This window comes from Stomoxys calcitrans, chromosome 3 (genome assembly GCF_963082655.1).
Source record: "Stomoxys calcitrans chromosome 3, idStoCalc2.1, whole genome shotgun sequence".
NCBI classification, from domain to species: Eukaryota; Metazoa; Arthropoda; class Insecta; order Diptera; family Muscidae; genus Stomoxys; species Stomoxys calcitrans.
The window spans coordinates 57,599,835-57,617,941 of record NC_081554.1 but is presented as its reverse complement, the minus strand read 5'-3'; the positions used below and the strand labels follow the sequence as shown (position 1 = coordinate 57,617,941).

The 18,107-nt window shown below is 39.5% G+C and overlaps 1 protein-coding gene across 1 annotated transcript in view; it reads right to left on the bottom strand.

The window, feature by feature from the left end:
- Positions 1-3,711: 3,711 nt before the first annotated feature.
- Positions 3,712-18,107, bottom strand: part of LOC106083080 (uncharacterized) — a 50,294-nt gene continuing 35,898 nt past the window's right edge. Inside the window, exons 4-10 of the mRNA XM_013245918.2 lie at positions 15,911-16,076; positions 15,734-15,831; positions 11,602-11,990; positions 10,238-11,531; positions 9,777-9,917; positions 4,431-4,621; positions 3,712-4,370 (exon numbers count right to left, since the gene is read on the bottom strand). Of these exons, the coding sequence (XP_013101372.2) occupies positions 3,743-4,370; positions 4,431-4,621; positions 9,777-9,917; positions 10,238-11,531; positions 11,602-11,990; positions 15,734-15,831; positions 15,911-16,076 (2,907 nt within the window). The 3' untranslated portion in view covers positions 3,712-3,742. The remainder of the gene's footprint in view (positions 4,371-4,430; positions 4,622-9,776; positions 9,918-10,237; positions 11,532-11,601; positions 11,991-15,733; positions 15,832-15,910; positions 16,077-18,107) is intronic.

Sequence of the window (18,107 nt, the reverse complement as noted above, 5' to 3'; positions counted from 1 at the left end):
ATATAATTTAATGTTTGAAGATTATTTCATTCAAATGTTGACCGTGACTGCGCCTCAAATGGTCCATCCGCTTAGTCCAATTATGGCATTCTCCCGAATAAATGCTTCAATGTTGTCTTCCAATGCGTCAATTGAATCGGGCTTGTCTGTATAGACATAAGCTTTAACATAGCCTCACAAAATAATTGTCTAAAGGCCTTAAATCGCATCTAGGCGGCCAATTGACCGCTCCCGAACGTGAAATAACATGTTCACTGAACTCGCCTCTCAATAAGTCCATTGTTACGCGTGCTGTCGTCTTGTTGAAACCACATGTCATGCAAGTCAAGCTCCTACATTTTGGGCAAAAAAAGTTGGATATATCTCAGGCTAGCGCTCACCATTCACATTTACGTTACGCCTCATCTTTGAAGAAGTACCGTCCAATGATGCCACCAGCCCATAAACCGCACCAAACTGTGACTTTTTCTGAATGCATTGGTAGCTCTTGCAATGCTTCTGGCTGATATGCTCTCTAAAATTATTATTAACGTACTCATTGAGTCAAAAATGAGCTTCGTCCTTGAAATGAAAGTAGCGCGCGATGAACTTTTTCTGAACAGAGCACGCATTTTGAGAATAAAATTCAATAATTTGCAAGCGCTGTGTGTTGTAAGACGATTCATGGTTAAATAATAGACAAACCTGAAGATGCTTGACAGTGAAACGAAACACGAAACGTGCGTGAGCTATTTAAACCAAAACAGTGTTGCCATAAAGATAATAGCTAAAAAATTACCCTTTATAACCATTTTTTCTGATGCCAGATATAATTGGATCTGACCATATCAACTGTTTTTACTCGGATGATTATTCAGTTAAAAGTTATACAGTTTGGATGTCAAAAAATGTGAAAAAAGTGTATTTTTTGAATTTTTTGGTCAAAAAAGTATTTTCATTGATTAAAATTGTTTAATGAAAAAAATTGTTTAAATACCTTAGTTTTTTCTTTTATTTGTTTGTGAAGAGGATATATTGTAGATGCTTTGTAAGCCAAAATTAAGCAAACGGGAGCTACATGTACTTCAAAATCCCTTCAGTTCAAAAATTCCCAGATCCCCCAATTGGGTACATGTTTTTTTACTCCATATATCCCCTTAGCCAATGCAAAAAATTTTTTGCATCTAACAATATGTAGCCTCCACAGCAAATTTACTAAAAAATGCCAATTTGGAAGCCACCTTGCCCGAAACAGATATTTTGGGGATTTTTGTAAAAAAACTCGTGCAGATTTATGGGGGTATACTAATTTCGTCATTCTGTTTGTAACTTCTCGAAATATTCGTCTAAGACCCCATAAAGTATATATATTCTAGATCGTCATGACATTTTAAGTCGATAAGTCGACATGGCTAGATGCCCGTCCGTCCGTCTGTCCATGTTTTGATATAGCTGCCACATAAATCGATCTGGGATCTTGATTTCTTGAGCCACTAGAGGACGCAATTCTTATCCGATTTGACATGTGGTGTTTTGTTATATAAACCGATCTGGGGTCTTGACTTCTTGAGCCTCTAGATACCGAGGGCAGTAAATATGCCCTGCGGAGGGGTTTCCTCAGTTACCGAGGAATAAATTTTTATGTCAGATTCTTACTATACCTTTAAATAGCTTTCATTTGATGTCCTCATTGCCACAATCGTTAAATATGTCCTGTTGAGGTGTTTTGGAGGATGGGAAGGACCCTCAGGCACCGAGGAATGTTTTATTATGTCAGATTTTTACTCTACTTTTAAATAGCCTTCGTTTAATATCCATATTGCCCCAATTGGTAAATATGCCCTGCAGAGGGTTTTGGTGTTGGGAAGGCACCTCAGATACCAAGGATTAAATTTGTATGTCAGATTTGTACACTACTTTTAAATACCTTTTAATTTGATACCCATATTGTCCAAAGCAGTGAAAGTGTCATGTTTGGATGTTTTTGTGGGGGTGGGAGACTCCCGAACACTTAGATTGAAATTTGTGTACCAAGTTCGTACTCTACTCTTAAATACCTTTCATTTGATACCCATATTGCCCCAGTCAGTAAAAATTTGCGTTCGGTTGGGTTTTGAGATGGGTCGTCCCCCAGGTTAGTTGATCCCAACATTTTATACCAATTTCGTGTTTATGGGGTTCCATGAGGTGGTATAGAAAATTTCGCTTAAACCGGTGCAAACATCTCCGAGATGGGGCGTTTTTAAAAATTGTGGTTAGGGGAGGGTCCGCCCCCCCTTCGGATATCAAAAAATGTAGTACCCTTTTTTCACCGGGGGCTCAAACTATGACATCTGTGAAAATTTCATGAAAATCGGTTCAGCGGGATATACTTATATATGGCATCAGATATAATTATATATAATTGGATATGGCAGATCATATTGGATCTAATAAGCTCCAAGTATATCTTATCCAAGATATATTTGGATCTGACCATATCAATTTTTTACCCGGGCACCCAAAATGCCCGTTTCGGGCAAAGATGGCTTGGAAATCGGCTTTTTTTTTATGAATTTTCAAGAGATTTCTTTACTCGTTCTCACACGGCATATTTTTTTTTATTTTATTTCGATATTATCCCACTGTGCAACGTCTCATCATCTTCCCCACATGCCCTACAAATGCTATCACTTGCCGCACCGATTTTACATAAGTGTGCTCGTAGTCTTTTGTGTCCTGTTATGATACCGAAAGCTATCCTGACCTCCTACTTACTTTCTTCCAGTAATAGCCTCGTTTTCTCACAGTCCGAATTTCCCCAGGATTTCGTCGCTCGAAAGGCTCCGGGTAAACCAACTTTATTGACGTCAGTCATGTGGCCTTCACTGCCATATCGTATAAGAAGCTATTAATTTTGTTTGTTTCTCTTTCGAGACGAGCTCAATGATCGGAGATTTTCTTTGCAAATGGAAAAGGAAAGCCAGAGATAGCAACACACACCAACCACTATGGAACGGGTTTCGTCTTTGGTCAGAAGACTTTTCAACCATATTAGGAGCGATGGCTTCAAGGGCCGTGCATTGATGTGTTGTATTTGAATCGTATTAATTGCGAAAACGACTCTATGATACAATTACCACATTAACTTCGCTCGACAACCCTGTCTAATAGCTGTACTTTTTCCCAATGCATGTGTTTTCGTGTAATGACAGACTTTTTTTTCTGCGACAATTACACTACTTCCATGTTGCACATATTTCTGTGCATCTGTATTAATAATAGGATAGTATTGTATGTTAAGTTTAATGTATAAATGTTTATTATTTATTTAATTAATGAATTACAATACAATTTTATGTTATTTTAATATTATATTAAGGGTCTTGTAAGTAAAGTAGCTCAGACCATTTGGTTTATGGTTGCAGACGAGAACTCACGATTACAGATTATTATTTCCATTGATAGTCGAATATGTTATCAACTCCGCTATTCTGGATCCATTACAGTTTTTTTTTGTCAATAAATATTTGCTTAAATCATAAACTCACTTAAAAGGGCATTTTAAATCATAGTGCAACGTTCACATGTTCACCAGATCATGCTTTGATTTAAGTTCTGTTATTTGTTGTTGTTTTTCTAGGTAGCTTAAAAAGGAAATGCAAAAACATGATTTTTATTCAAAAAAAAAAAATTATAACAATAAACAAAATTTATTTTTATACTTAAATAAAAAAAAAAATGCATCTAAAATCAGTCTATCGATCTAAAACGACCATCATACTTAGGCCGTACTTTCATTTTGTTCATTCATGTTGAGTATACTTGAAAATTTAAAGGATATAGTCTTCGATATCTCAACCTTGTCACAATTCTCGGCCATATTTGCCCTGGTGGCCATATCCATATACGAACGTCCCCTTTTCACGGGCAACGAATATACTTCTCGCGACGGCGTTCCCAATGATGATTTGCGTAAACTCATGGGAAACCTAAGGTCATTTTCATAACGCGAGCCCAGTGTGGCTGTTCTGGGATCGTGTAAGGGTCTTGGCAAGTCATAACCTGGGGGCGGCAGAAAACTACTGGAAAATGAGAAAGTGTCACGACTGGAACAGTCTTGTATGTCATATAATATTTTCGGTGGTTTCCATAAGTGATCTATGGCATCCAGCTCCTCTAAATCATTTTCGGCATCCTCTGTAATATTTTCGTCTTTACCAGCGGCAGTGTCTTCCTCCGTGGTGATAGTTTCGTCTTCCCGACAATAGGTGGGATTTGAAAAGGATTTTGTTTCCATTTCCAAAAATTTTATATTATTTCCCACTAGTTTTTCAAATTCCGAGGCCAAGCATTTAAAAGATGGTCTAGCATTGGGGTCATCCATCCAACATGTTTTTACTATGGAATATCTGAAATGACAATTGATGAGGTAATTGAGCTTCCTGAGTTGTCCCATCTAAATATCTTACATTTCATCCGAGCAGTTTTCAGGTTTCTCCATGCGATATCCACCTTTGAGTAAATGATAAAGATTTTGTACTGGTATGCCGGGATATGGAGAAGCGCCCAAAGTAATTAACTCCCAACAAAGAACACCGAAGGCCCATACATCTGATTTTGATGTATACACATTATCGGCTAAGGATTCAGGGGCCATCCACTGGAAGGAATAAATCAAAGTTAAATCCGAAAAAATGTTTCTATGAAAAGTTAATAAAACGAATTAAAATTGTTTCACATATGACCTCAAGCCAGAGCAACTGTTAACAAATAAACAAAAAAACGAGTAAAAGCGTGCTAATATATATGAGCTATATGAAGTTATTGACCGATATGAACCGTACTTGTCATGCCGTACAAGTTATAGGAAAACATCATCTCGAAAATTTGAGGCAAATTGAATAATAACTGAGCTCCCAAGAGGCTCAGAAAGTCAATTTGGGACAGCTATATCAGGCTATGAACCGATTTAGATCATACTCGCCACAGTTGTTGGAAGTCATTCCAAAACGATATGTTCAAAATTTCAGCCAAATCGGATAAGAATTGTGTCCTCTAGAAGCTCAAGAAGTCTAATCGGGAGATCGGTTTATATGGCGGCTATATCAGGTTATGGACAGATTTAGATCATATTTGGCACAGTTGTTGTAAGTCATACCAAAACAAGCTACAAGAATCGGATAAGAATTTCGTCCTCGAGAAGCTCAAGAATTTTAATTGGGGGTCGGTTTATATGGCAGCTATATCAGGTTACAAACTGATTTAGACTATACTTCGCCCAGTTGTTGGAAGTCAGAACAAAACGTTTCATGCTTAATTTCAGCCAAAAAGGATAAGAATTGCGCCCTCTAGAAGCTCAAGAAATCAAGACCTAAAATCGGTTAATATGGCAGCTATATTAAAACATGGACCGATTTGGCCCATTTACAATCCTACCCGACCTAAACTAATAAGAAGTATTTGTGCAAAATTTCAAGCGCCTAGTTTTATTCCTACAAAAATTTAGCGTGTATTCTACAGACAGACGGACGGACGGACATGGCTAGATCGACCTAAAATGTCATGACGATCAAGAATATATATACTTTATGGGGTCTTAGACGAATATTGCGCGGTGTTACAAACGGAATGGCAAAATTACTATACCCTTATGGTGGAGGGTATAAAAAAGTTTCGAGAAAATCTTATATATGAATCGGTTTGTTTCGTATAGACTCAAAAACGTCTGAACCGATTATCGTGAAATTTTCACAGATTATGTAGGTTGCTCTGCAAGGAAACATAGGCTATATAAGGTTTTGATATCGGAAGGTGGGCGGACCCTCCCCCTTATCCCAAAAACCCCACCCAAAATCAAAAGTGGACCAATCCGGACAACATGTGTATCAAATTAAAGGTATTGAAGAGTGGAATAGGAATATGGTATAAAAAATTGGTTCCAAGTACCCAGGAAGGCGCCCTAAGCCCAAAAATCCTCCAAACAGACAAATTGAAAGTTCATGTCAATACAGGGCTCAAATGAAAGGTATTCGGGAGTAGATTACGAATCTGGCGTACAATATCAATACGAAATATAGGGGTTCATATGCGACTCAAATGAAAACAATTTGGGAGTAAATTATGGGAGTGACATGGAAAACAATTAAGGATTTTGTAAGTAGCTCGGAATTCCTAACTTAGATTTTCCTATTCGAAGTTACCTTTTTTGTATTTAGAGCGCACAACAAGCCGATTATTGGCTTTGGTATATGGCCATAGTGGCATAGGGCGGATTAATATTGCACCCGATTTTCAACCTAATCTAACCTAAATTAGCATAGTTACATTAAAATTTGTGTTAAAGTATCTAGGTGGCTCTAAAATTCCTTAAAACAACTCAAATAGGTTATTGTAGGTTATGAAAGGTATTTGAGAGTAGAAAAGGAATATAGTTTTGGGGCCAAGTGTTTGTGGGTAAGCACCCTCTAAATTGAACTTTTTCCCGAACATATAAATATGGGGCTCGAGTGAAAGGTTTTTGGGAGTAAAGAACAAATTTGATACCTTCTACCCCAAAACGCCCTCCAAACCGTACATATTTATCGACTAAGGCAATTTTTGGCTTAAATGAAAGGTATTTGGAGTAGAGCACGAATTTGACATCTAAATTTGAGCGAAATGTTTGAGGTACCATCCCACCCTCAAAAAGCACTTCCCGTCAAATGGATATATAGACCAATCACTACAATATAGGGCTCAAACGAAACATGGCTTATATACCGACTATGCTAATATGGGGCTCAGTAAAAAGTATGGGGCTCATGTAAAGAGTATAGCACGAAGCTTATATTTACTTTATTGGCCAAGTGTCTGGGTGGCGACCTCATCCCCAAAATACACCTCAAACCGGTCATATATACCCACTACCATAAAATGGAGTAGAGCAACAGTTTGCCCACAAACATTTCACTAAAGAAAAGGGCAAATTTCTCATATATCAATGAGTGCTGTCCGATTCAAGTTAAAGCTCACTGATAGAGGGCCTCTTTTATATAGTCCTTACGAGTCCTAACGGCGTCCCACAGCGACATCTCTATGGGGGTAAAGTTTTTACATGACTTCTATTCTATGCCATGAATAGAAGTCATGTAAAAACTACCCCCATAGAGGTGTCGCTCCGGGACCTCACAAATGTCGCCAACACGAGAAGTGGTTAAACAGTGGCGCCCCTTTAGCCGAGTTGGAAGCGTGCTCGGACTGCCAGATTCCCACCACAGTCCTTGATCTGTCGCTACTGTGGTATCACAATGGACTTAGAATTGTCTAAGGGAGTCTATCCAAGACTGCCTTACCTAACCTAACCACCACTTAATATTTTTCCTATGTTCTCGCCAGGATTTGTTCCCACGCGTTTAGCATCATTGGCGGACTTGCTCTCCCTTCAATGGCACGGAATCGATATCCACATTCGGGGCGAAATGTCCTCATCTTAAAACTACCAAAACTGGACTTTTATATCGATCATTGCAATATAGGGCTCAAATAATGGCATATGAGCGTTAAAGAAAGCGCTGCGGAGCGGTACGGCTATGATAATCAAATTTCTACGACATTTTTTTATAAAAATCAATTTTTTTCAAAATTTTCTATAAAAATTAAATTTCAACGATTTTTCTGTAAAAATCAAATTTTAACGAAATTTTTGTATGCAAATCAAATTTCGACGAATTTTCTATGAAAATCAAATTTCGACGAATTTTCTGGAAAAAATTTAATTTTGAAGAAATTTTCTTTGAAAATCAAATTTCGACTAAATCTATGAAAAAATTTGACAATATATAGGAAAATAAAATTTCGACTAAATTTTCTATGAAAATGAAACTTTGACGAAATGTACTATAGAAATCAAATATCGAGGAAATTTTCTTCGAAAATTAAATTTTGAGGAAATTTTCTGTGAAAATGAAATTTTGACTGAATTTTCTATGAAAACTAAATATTGACGAAATATTTGTACGCAAATCAAATTTCGACGAATTTTCTATGAAAGTCACATGTTAACGAAATTTTTTTTGAAAATCAATTTTCGACGAAATCTACAAAAAATGCGAAAATGATATTTCGACAAAATTTTCTATGACAATGAAACTTTGACGAAATTTACTATAAAAATCAAATTTCGAGGAATTTTTGTATGAAAATTAAATTTTGAAAAAAATTTTCTATGAAAATGAAATTTCGGCTAAATTTTCTATGAAAATCAAATTTTAACGGAATTTTCTATGAAACACAAATTTCGACGAAATTTTCCTGAAATAAATATTTATCGAAATACTCAACAATAATCAAATGATGACGAAAATTTTTATGAAAATCAAATTTCATACAATCGGATATTGTCCTTGCGGACCACGGGGTAATCTGTTTTTATTAAATTTTGAGCTAAAATTATTCGTTCTTGAAATAATTCATACAAACGGATATAGTTCGGCTGCAGACCATAGGGTAATCTGTTTCTATTACAAATAGAAAAACAAAAAGGCCTTTTTTTACGTTGGACAGAAAATGTTTTTTTTTGCCTTGTAATAACATTTGACTGGTTTTCTAGATCACGATTTCGTTTGGTACCACCCAAACTCATCAATAGTAGTTGTCAAATGTCTTCTGGGTTGATACTGTGCTCTTAAGAGTATTTTCCTTTTGTATTGTAGTTTTCCAAAACACACTTGCCCAACTGCCACTCTGGACAATCATCGACTGCCATAAGAGTTAGTTTTTAATGTAGGCATATTTGCAACTTACACTGTAAAACAGACCTCTAACTGCTTAGAGGATAATATTATTGAATCTATACTGAGTTGCTGTACATTTATTGAGAAAACATGTACCTAGTACGAGGTGCAAAAATATTCTGACGAAGCGAATTAAATATGCGTCCCTTCCACTCAACGGTGGAAACAACAATAGGAAATGGTATATAGAGTATACTAATCTAGTCATTCCGTTTGTAACACCTCGAAATATTTGTCTAAGACCCCATGTATTCTTGATCGTCTCGACGTTCTGAGTCGATCTAGCCATGTCCATCTGTCGAAATCACGATAGCGGTCGAACGCGTAAAGCTAGCCGCTCGAAATTTTGCACAGATACTAACTTTTGATGTACGTCGTTTGGATTCAGATTTCGATATGGCACCCATATAAACCGACTTCCCGATTTGACTTCTTGAACCCCTGGAAGCCGCAATTTTTTTGGAGTTAATGTTCTGTTATGTCTTCCAATAACTGCCAAGTACGGTTCAAATTGGTCTATAATCTGATATAGCTCCCATGTAAACCGATGTCCCGATTTGACATCTTGAGCCATTACAAGCCGCAATTTTTATCCGATTTGCATGTGGTATTTCGTTATGACTTCCAACAACTGTGCCAAGTACGGTCTAAATCGGTCTATAATCTGATTTAGCTCCCATACAAACCGATCTATCGATTTGACATCTTCAGTCCACACAAACAAGCAATTTTTGTGCGATTCGGCTGAAATTTAGCATGCGACGTTCTGTTACGACATCCAACAACTGTGCCAAGTACGGTCCAAGTCAGTCTATAACCTGATATAGTTCCCATATAAAGCCGTCTCTCGTTCATCCTTGTTGGATTCCTAGAAGCTTTAATATTCGCTGGTTTGACAGAAGTTTATTATGAGAATAAAATTATGCCCTTCAACTCAATTTATTTTGTTTAAATTTTTAGCAGAATCCATGGTGGTGGTGGGCTCCCAAGATTCGGCCCAGCCGAACTTTGCTCGCTTTTAATTGTTTGATTTAATTAATTTACCTTGACTGGAACACGTTCCCTTGATCTTTTCAAATAGGCATCATCTTCATAGACATCACGAGTTAACCCAAAGTCTGAGATTTTACATATATGACCCTCGGCTAGAAGAACGTTGCGAGCTGCTAAATCGCGATGGACCAACTAGAAATGTTATAAAAATATAAAAACAAAATATTATGAGCATTTTTAAGTCTGGGTATAGGATGTAGATTAAATCTGTGGGGTACACTAAGCAAGGTAATGCCATTAGCCCAGCTAATTACTAGTTGCGTGGGCTCTGATATTAAGAGCTTCGAAAAATGGTGTCTAATTTCTCTGCCATAATCTGAGTTGCGAAGGAAGTACCACCGAATTTTATATTTTTAGCAGATTTTTTTATATCCACTTCACTACCGTGCTTAGTGTACCCTGACTAACTAGTTATCCTAAGATTGATCTACTTTTTATTTTCGTATATTTACCTTTATGTCTGTTAGGTAGGCCATACCCTTACAAATTTGCCAAGCAAATGATAGAATACTGCGTACACTCATTGGTTCCATGCCATCGGTGAATTCTGCTCCAGTATATTCAATTTTCCTGCATAACCTCAAATAACTACGCAAAGCTCCAAAACGTGCATATTCAATAATAAGCAGGGGCGTATCACCTTTGGTACAGGCACCCAAAAGTTTAATCACATTGGGATGCGAGACCTCCTGCAAAAGTTGAAATTCGGAGAGTAAAGCCATGTACTCGACAGAATTGGCTCCTCTTTTTAACATCTTGACCGCAACGGTGGTTAAGCCGGTATTGCCGCCAATATCTGTGGCATACCCTTTCATTACTTTGCCAAATTCACCTTCTCCCAGCAGCGAGTCCAAGGCCAGTGATTCGCGTGGAAATTCCCATTTAGAATCGACCACCGAGCTATGGAACGTATAACTGTTTTCCAATTGCACCAAAGGTAGGGTGCCACAATGTGATTCACAGTCGTCTAAAAGATCCCTTTTCATGCTACCACCGTTAGCAGCTTCATGGGCTTTCTTTCGCTCACGAGCAGCTTTTAAGACACCTGCACGAAATACCAGCAGGCATAGGCCGAGAAGCAGCAGCAAGGTTGGACAAGCTATGGCTATAACTAGACATGTTTGGTTACACTCGAAACCTTTTAACAAAATAGGGCTATCGGGGACCTTGTGGGGTTCATCCTTCGCCGTGGTATTAGCCAACAATGGAGATTCACTAACAGCTGGCGGCTCTGATCGGTAAGCATTTTGTTCTACTTTTGCTTCGTTCTTCTGTTGTTTTCGCTTTTTCGGTCTGGGTTCATCCTCATCTAGGGGAGCACAAGCACAATTGCCATTGTCTTCGCAGGTGCAGGTGCCCGAAGCCGAAGATATGCCTTTGCGTTTATCATTCGTTGCCAAGGGACTCAGTATTCGATTGCCGCCTGTACAATCCTGAGGACAAGCAAATGTATTAATCTCCTCCAGGGGATCACAAATATTGTCCGGACAAAAAGTGGCATTTGGAACACAAGAGGCATAATTGGAACTAAAGCGAGCATTGTTGGTACCTCGCCAAATGCAACTGCCACCATTAGTGGCCAATCCACAGAATAACTGACATTGTTTGCGATATTTAATCTGAGCACAGGTCTGACTTTTGGATTTGACTTTATGCTCACAGGTGACGTTGGAGGGACGTCCTTCCATCAAATGGACATTGATGACAAAGGAGCGCTGATGTATATCATGCCAAGTAACATTGAGACTAAGGAACGATGGAAAAGAAAAAAAAAGTACTCTGCATTATATAACCTTAAAACTTCTCATGCACTTACAAGTAAATGGTTTCCGGAGCGAATTTCAGTGCCACAATATCCTTAACATACACAATTCCAGCTGCTGATGTTATACCAAAGGCATCACTGCGATCTTCGACCAGAGTAAATTTCAACTGGGGCAATCTAATGAGATTGCGAAAGTCTGCCGGCTGTGTCACCCGATACATGGGCTGAGCGGTACGATAGACAAATACATCCTTGGGATAGGTGTTTGGTATACTTCGCGTTAGGGTACGCCCAAAACCATCTGAGTTCAAGAGTTCCATATCATCCGTATTAACCACACTCATTTTGCGATTTTGACGTGAACGCAAGGGCAAAGCTTGTGGATGATTAGCTTCGACTATAAGTTCGGGATCGGTTTTTAGGCAAATTTTTGCGGTGGCCTAGAAGATGGGAGAAAGTAGGAAGATTGGTCAATTTTATGTCACTTTAGTTAGCGTCGAAATTTAAAAACAGGAAAAACCAAACACAAGTCATCTAAGATGGAATCACAGACAGACGTATGGGGATGGTGTAATCGTTTTAGCATTTTACGACGAATTTAATATAACGTAGCAAATAAACATTTCATTGAGGTGCAATCGAAGTTTTCAAATCATGTTTGAGCATAGCTGAAGCTTGCTAAATCAGTGATTTTGTCCGGAGATCTTACAGAACCCCTCTACGATGCTTTTAGGGTGGGCCTTAAAAAGTTTTGCAAAAGGCCAATTTATAAATAGTTCCACAGTAATAGCCCGTTTAGTTCGTCTTTCTATCCGCCCGTCCACGCACAGCTGAATTGTTGTTGTTGTAGCAGTGTGTTGTACACTGAGGCCAGTTGAATTGTAGTGTAGTGAAGCCTCCATGATGATAGTAGACACACAGCACTGCGTCACTTTGGCTAAGCGAAGAAGTCTCAAGAAGTCATATCGAGATATCGGTACTTAGGGGTGCCATATCACCATACTGACCGATTCGGATAAAACTTGGCATGGAGTTTGGAAGTCCTAAGATAGGGGTTTGGGCTAAATTCAGCCAAATCAGGTAAATATATAGGCTTCTAAAGGCTTAAGAATTCAAATCCGGGGATTGGTTTATATGGGGGCTATATCTGTTTATAGACAGAGTCGGATCATTCTTGGCATGGATGTTGGAAGGCATTAGTCAAGTCTTTGTTCTAAATTTCCTCCAAATCGGTAGAAAATTGAGGGTTCTAGAAGTCAAATCTGGGGATGGGTTTATATGGGGGTCGACCGATTCGTATCATACTTGGCACGGATGTTGGAAGCCGTAACACAAGTCTTTGTTCCAACTTTCCTGCCAAATCCGGGGATGGATTAAATCCGAGGATCGGTTTATATTGGGGGCTATATCTGTTTATAGACCGATTCGGATCATACTTGACATGGAGGTGGAACTCAAGTCTTTGTTCCAAATTTCAGCAAAATCGGATGAAAATTGATGCTTCTAAGAGCTGAAGGGTTTCTTACCAAAAGATGCATTACGGCAGGCTTGGGATCTGTGGATCGGATGAGTTTTACTGTCTCTTCTACTTTGGAATATAGCCGTTAACATTATATTATTGTCTCTGGAAGAAAAAGGCGTAAAAGTGGTGATGACGTGGCAGTTGCGGTTAGGGGAAAATTTCCCAGCACTCTAAATGATATACTTCTGGAAGCTCTACGTGCAACAGCAAAGTGGGCTTCCGAAAGTGGTCTAGGTATGAATCCGTGCAAGACAGAAGTAGTTCTTTTCAGCAATAGACACAAGTTGCCTACTGTCTCCTTGGGTGGAATGTTCCATGTACAGAAAGCGCAAAATACATGGGTGTTTTGCTGGACAGGAAATTGAACTTTAAAACCAACATTTTGGAAGGGGCAAGCAAGGCCACTCTTGCCCTATACACCTGCAAGAGAGCCATTGGCAAAAGTTGGGGGTTTTGAACGCGGGTCATGCATTGGGTATATACTGCAGTTGTCAGACCTATAATGCTATATGGTGTTGTGGTTTGGTGGACGGCGCTTCAAAAGTCCACCTACTGCTGTATAATTAACCGAATCCAAAGCATGGTTTGTTTGCATCACAGCCACACTGAGGACGACACCATCTGATGCACTGAATTTAATGCTACATCTGGACATTGTGGCTACCACTACTGCCGTGAGGTTAAGGGAGTTGCCGTGACAGTGTAGATTACACCCTCCCTGAGCCGCTTTTTTTTATAAAAGGTACGGTACCACTATTCCTGATAGAATCGATTGGAAGTACGATATCCCTGGTAACAAAAGTTACATTGACTTCTATACGGATGGTTCCAAACTAAACGACCAGGTGGGCTTTGGGGTGTACTCCAAAGATCTAGAACTGGTCATATCGAAAAGGTTACCCGACCACTGCAGTGTGTATCAAGCGGAGATCCTTGCAATTAAGGAAGTGGTGGAATGGCTAAGATATAATGTCATTACGACGACTGGCATAAATATCTTTTTAGGCAGCCATTAAATCCCTGAAAAAGGTATTTCTGAACACAAAAACCGCTGTCGACTGTCGGAGATCTCTCAACGAGCTGCTGAACAGTTCAAAAATCACCTGTTCTGGGTACCGGGCCACAGAGATATCCCAGGGAACTGTAAAGCGGACGAGCTTGCGAGACTAGGAACTACCCAACACATTCTAGGGATACTGGAATCTGTGAGTATGCCTCTATGTAAGCTAAGTTTTCAGGACCAGGCTCGAAGGACAACGAATGAAAGATGGTCACAAAGAGGATGCTGTGAGCATTCCAAAACTATGTGGCCTAATCTAGACTTGAAGAGGTCTACTGCTTTGCTGTCATTGGCTAGAAAAGACCTCTCAGTTATTATGTCCGTCATGACAGGTCACTGTCTAATCGGAAAACATGACATGAGCTGACAGACTGAAAGTTCCCAGCAACGACGTTTGAGAAGCTGTGAGGGCATCGAAGAAGAATATACTTTAGTGTGTGTCCCGTACTAGCAGTCAGAAGGAGTTCCAATTTAGGTTATCATTTCTTTGAGAACCTGTCTGATTTAGCGAAAGTGAACATTCGCAAGTTATTGGGCTTTTTAAGCGAAGACATTTTCCTTCTATTATTATCATTCTATTGCTATCACAATGGACGAAAAGTCCAAGTGAGTCTGATGGCAGACTGCCACTTAAATCTAACCTAACCTACCCAACGGGAAAGTTCAGGAATAAAAGCTGTTTCTAAAAGGCCTTGTTTTGGAGTCAAAATACATGCCAGAGACCTTCCCTACTCCTTGCTATTAAACAAGGCGTAAGGTCTTCCCTTCTCATATCTAAAAGTGGGGCTTACAGAAGGCCATATGCGCGAGGAGGTTTTGAACGTGTAGGAAAACAAAAATGCCCTCTCAATTTTATTTGAGAGAGACAGTATAACTTTAAATTTTTCTCTTTGGAATCTCCGAAAATCTATTTTTAGAATGAGATTTTATTTTTATTTTACATTTCCGAAAACTTAATTTACCTTCGCCGGGATGTGATCAGTCGACCCTCTGTTTGCTAAACCTAAGTGCCAGTGCTATCTACTGGGCTATCGCACACCGAACAATGATTTCGAATATGAAGGTTTTCTTTTCTTCTTTTGAACGATGTGAATTTTTTAAAGTGAAAAAGATTCAATCAAAGGTCATATGCAAGGCAAAATATAGAAGGGCCTTTAGAGTTTGTTTTGCTTTGTTGAGGTTGAACTATAAGCCTTATGGAAGGTTTCTAAATGTGAGTCCTTCTCAAGTTTCCCGCTGGGTACTTATATCCAAACAGGGTAGCCTACACTACTACAGTGAGGTAGTGTTAAAGTCACGTCATGTATAAACAAGTCTCCAGAACAAAAGTAGCCAGTGGACAGCTTGGTGTGCCTAAGACACTGGAGCAAGAAGCCTATCCGGTCTATCCATCTTACTTCTCCCCACGGTAAAATGGTGCTCCGATATTATTTTTATCCAAGAGCTATTTAGCAACTGCCTGAGCAGTTCTATCCATCTGTCTGAGTTCGCTTATTGTGGTGTTCGTCGAGAAAGAGCAGGAACCACGTTGCAAGTTGTCGAGTATTTATCACATTAATAGCCTGATTTTAGTTTTTAAGAAGGCATTTCTTGAACATTACCGTGTTTTTCGCTTGTCCATCAATTGTATCATCACTGGCCTGTAGAGCAAAACAGTACGAGGGCTGAGTGGCAATGCCATTCCGAGAAAATCGGATTTCTGTGTAGAGAGTGGAGAAAGAAGAACATTTAGTTATAGATAAAAAATGGATTGGGTGTCTTTCACTCAATAAACTTACGACAGCTTATTATGGTATTTCTTTTCCTGGGATATTCTCCTTCGTAGACATTGCAAACTGCTCGTACCAAATCGTTGGTGTCATTGATAATTTTATACGTCTGATGGACATTGGTGGCCACCGAATCCTTGTCAACAAATAAAATTCTTTCACCAACATTGTCGTTCTGAAAAAGAAAAAATTATGAAGGAAATATAAATACTATATTAAATTACAAAGGAACATTTAGGATATGTTGGCAAGATAGCCAGTTCGAAGAAAACCCTTAGATGGAAAGTCTATGTCCCTGTAGACTTGAAAATTAACAAAACAAGTGATGAACAGTCTCCTCCTGAAACTTATCAAAACAATTTCTATAGTAATGATTATTTGGGGTTCTTTCACGATAGGGCGTGTCAGGCGTGAATCACGCGTGGGTCACGTGATTCGTGAGTGAGATCCAAATCCATGATCGTGATGGCATTAAAATTCTTCGTGCATGAGCGTGAGTGAGTGAAATCACGACTCACGAGAAAATTACGACTCACAAGACACCTGTGACTCACAAGCCACTTACAACTCACGAATCGCTCACGACTTACGAGACACTCAAGACTCCCGAGAAAATCAGAGTTTTCTGCAGCCCTTTCTTAGACGAACCAGTTCTGGGTACCACCATGGTGGTCGCTGTTTGCCCCTTGGTTAGGCTCTAGGAATTGCTGACACAAGCGAATCATTCGGGGCTTCGTTTTCTGGTCTAGAAGGGAAATTCGGCCAGAATGTATGCTAAAATTTATCGACGTTAATAAATCTCCGGGCCCGGACGGTATATCAACACTTGTCCTTCGTAAGTGTTCTTCGACGCTTGCTCGTCCATTACATAATCTTTTCAATCTTCAGCCCATCCCCAAAAACGGTGGGTCGAACAACCCTGTGAATTACTGGCCAATTGCGATATGCTCCGCGCTGTACAAGGTTTTGGAGAGAGTCCAATGGCCTTCTTAGCGATAGATAGTATTGGTTCCGCGGAAATCGCTCTACGGGAGACCTAATGACATTTCTGTCGGAACGTTGGAGTCGCTGTATCCACCAGTTAGCTAAGAGTAAGGTCGTGGATCTGGATATTCCCGAGGCATCTGATAGGGTCTGGCAGGGTGCACTTTTATCAAAGCTTGTCGTTTTTGGAGTCGGTAATAAGTTCGTTCGATTTATATCGAGCTTTCTCAGATACGAGTTGTTGTAGATGGGTTTTCATCTGATGATTATACACTGACACAAGGCACAAGTGTGCCACAAGGCTCTGTACTTTCCTCTTCCCTTTTTCTTATTTTCATTGACGATCTATTGGGTCAGACTTCGAATCCAGTCTGCTCATTTGCCGATGACAGTAGTGTGTGTCATTCATATTCATTCGACCATAGGCTCAGTCCTCAAGAAATTGTGGACAGGAGAAGCATTATGGATGAGATCCTCTCTGAGGAATTGTCCGCCATTTTCGAAGTGGGGTAGAATAAACAGAGTAGACTTTAACGCACAGAAGAAGCGATTTACTGACCCACTACAATCGTCGATATTTATCGATGGTATAGGTATTAAGCAATCAGTTGCTCTTGATGTTCTGGGCATGACGATACAATGTGATGTCCGCTGGTCAAAAGCGTATTCGAAATGTCGCAAGAAGCATTCAAGTGTTTGGGCTTTCTTAGGCGGTGTAAGAAATATTTCACCTCTTCTGATCTTTTCTATATCTATACTACCTACATCAGGCCGAGGGTGGAATATAACTCTCATATATGGGCAGGAGCTTCAAAACCATCCTTGGAGCTACTTGACCGGGTTCAACGGAAAGCGATGGTGTTGATTGTGGACAGTAGAGTATCCAACTCTAGTGCCTCTCTTGCACATCGTCCGAATGTGGCTATCGTTGTACTGCTCTATCGTTATTTTCTTGGCGTGTGTTCCAGGGATATTCGTCATCCTATCCCTTACGTTAGGATGTTCACCAGGAATACAAAACTTGCCAAGAACTCACACCCGTTTGTAATTGATTGGCCAGTCAGTTGAACCATGCATTGCCGAGAACGAACCATTCGTATGTGGAGTCGACTTCCGGCTAATGTCTTCCCCACCGACATTGACGTTCAGAAATTTAAGACGAATGTCAATAAACACTAGACCCTCTTTCTGCATATATAGGGGACATCCCTTAAGTGTTGGT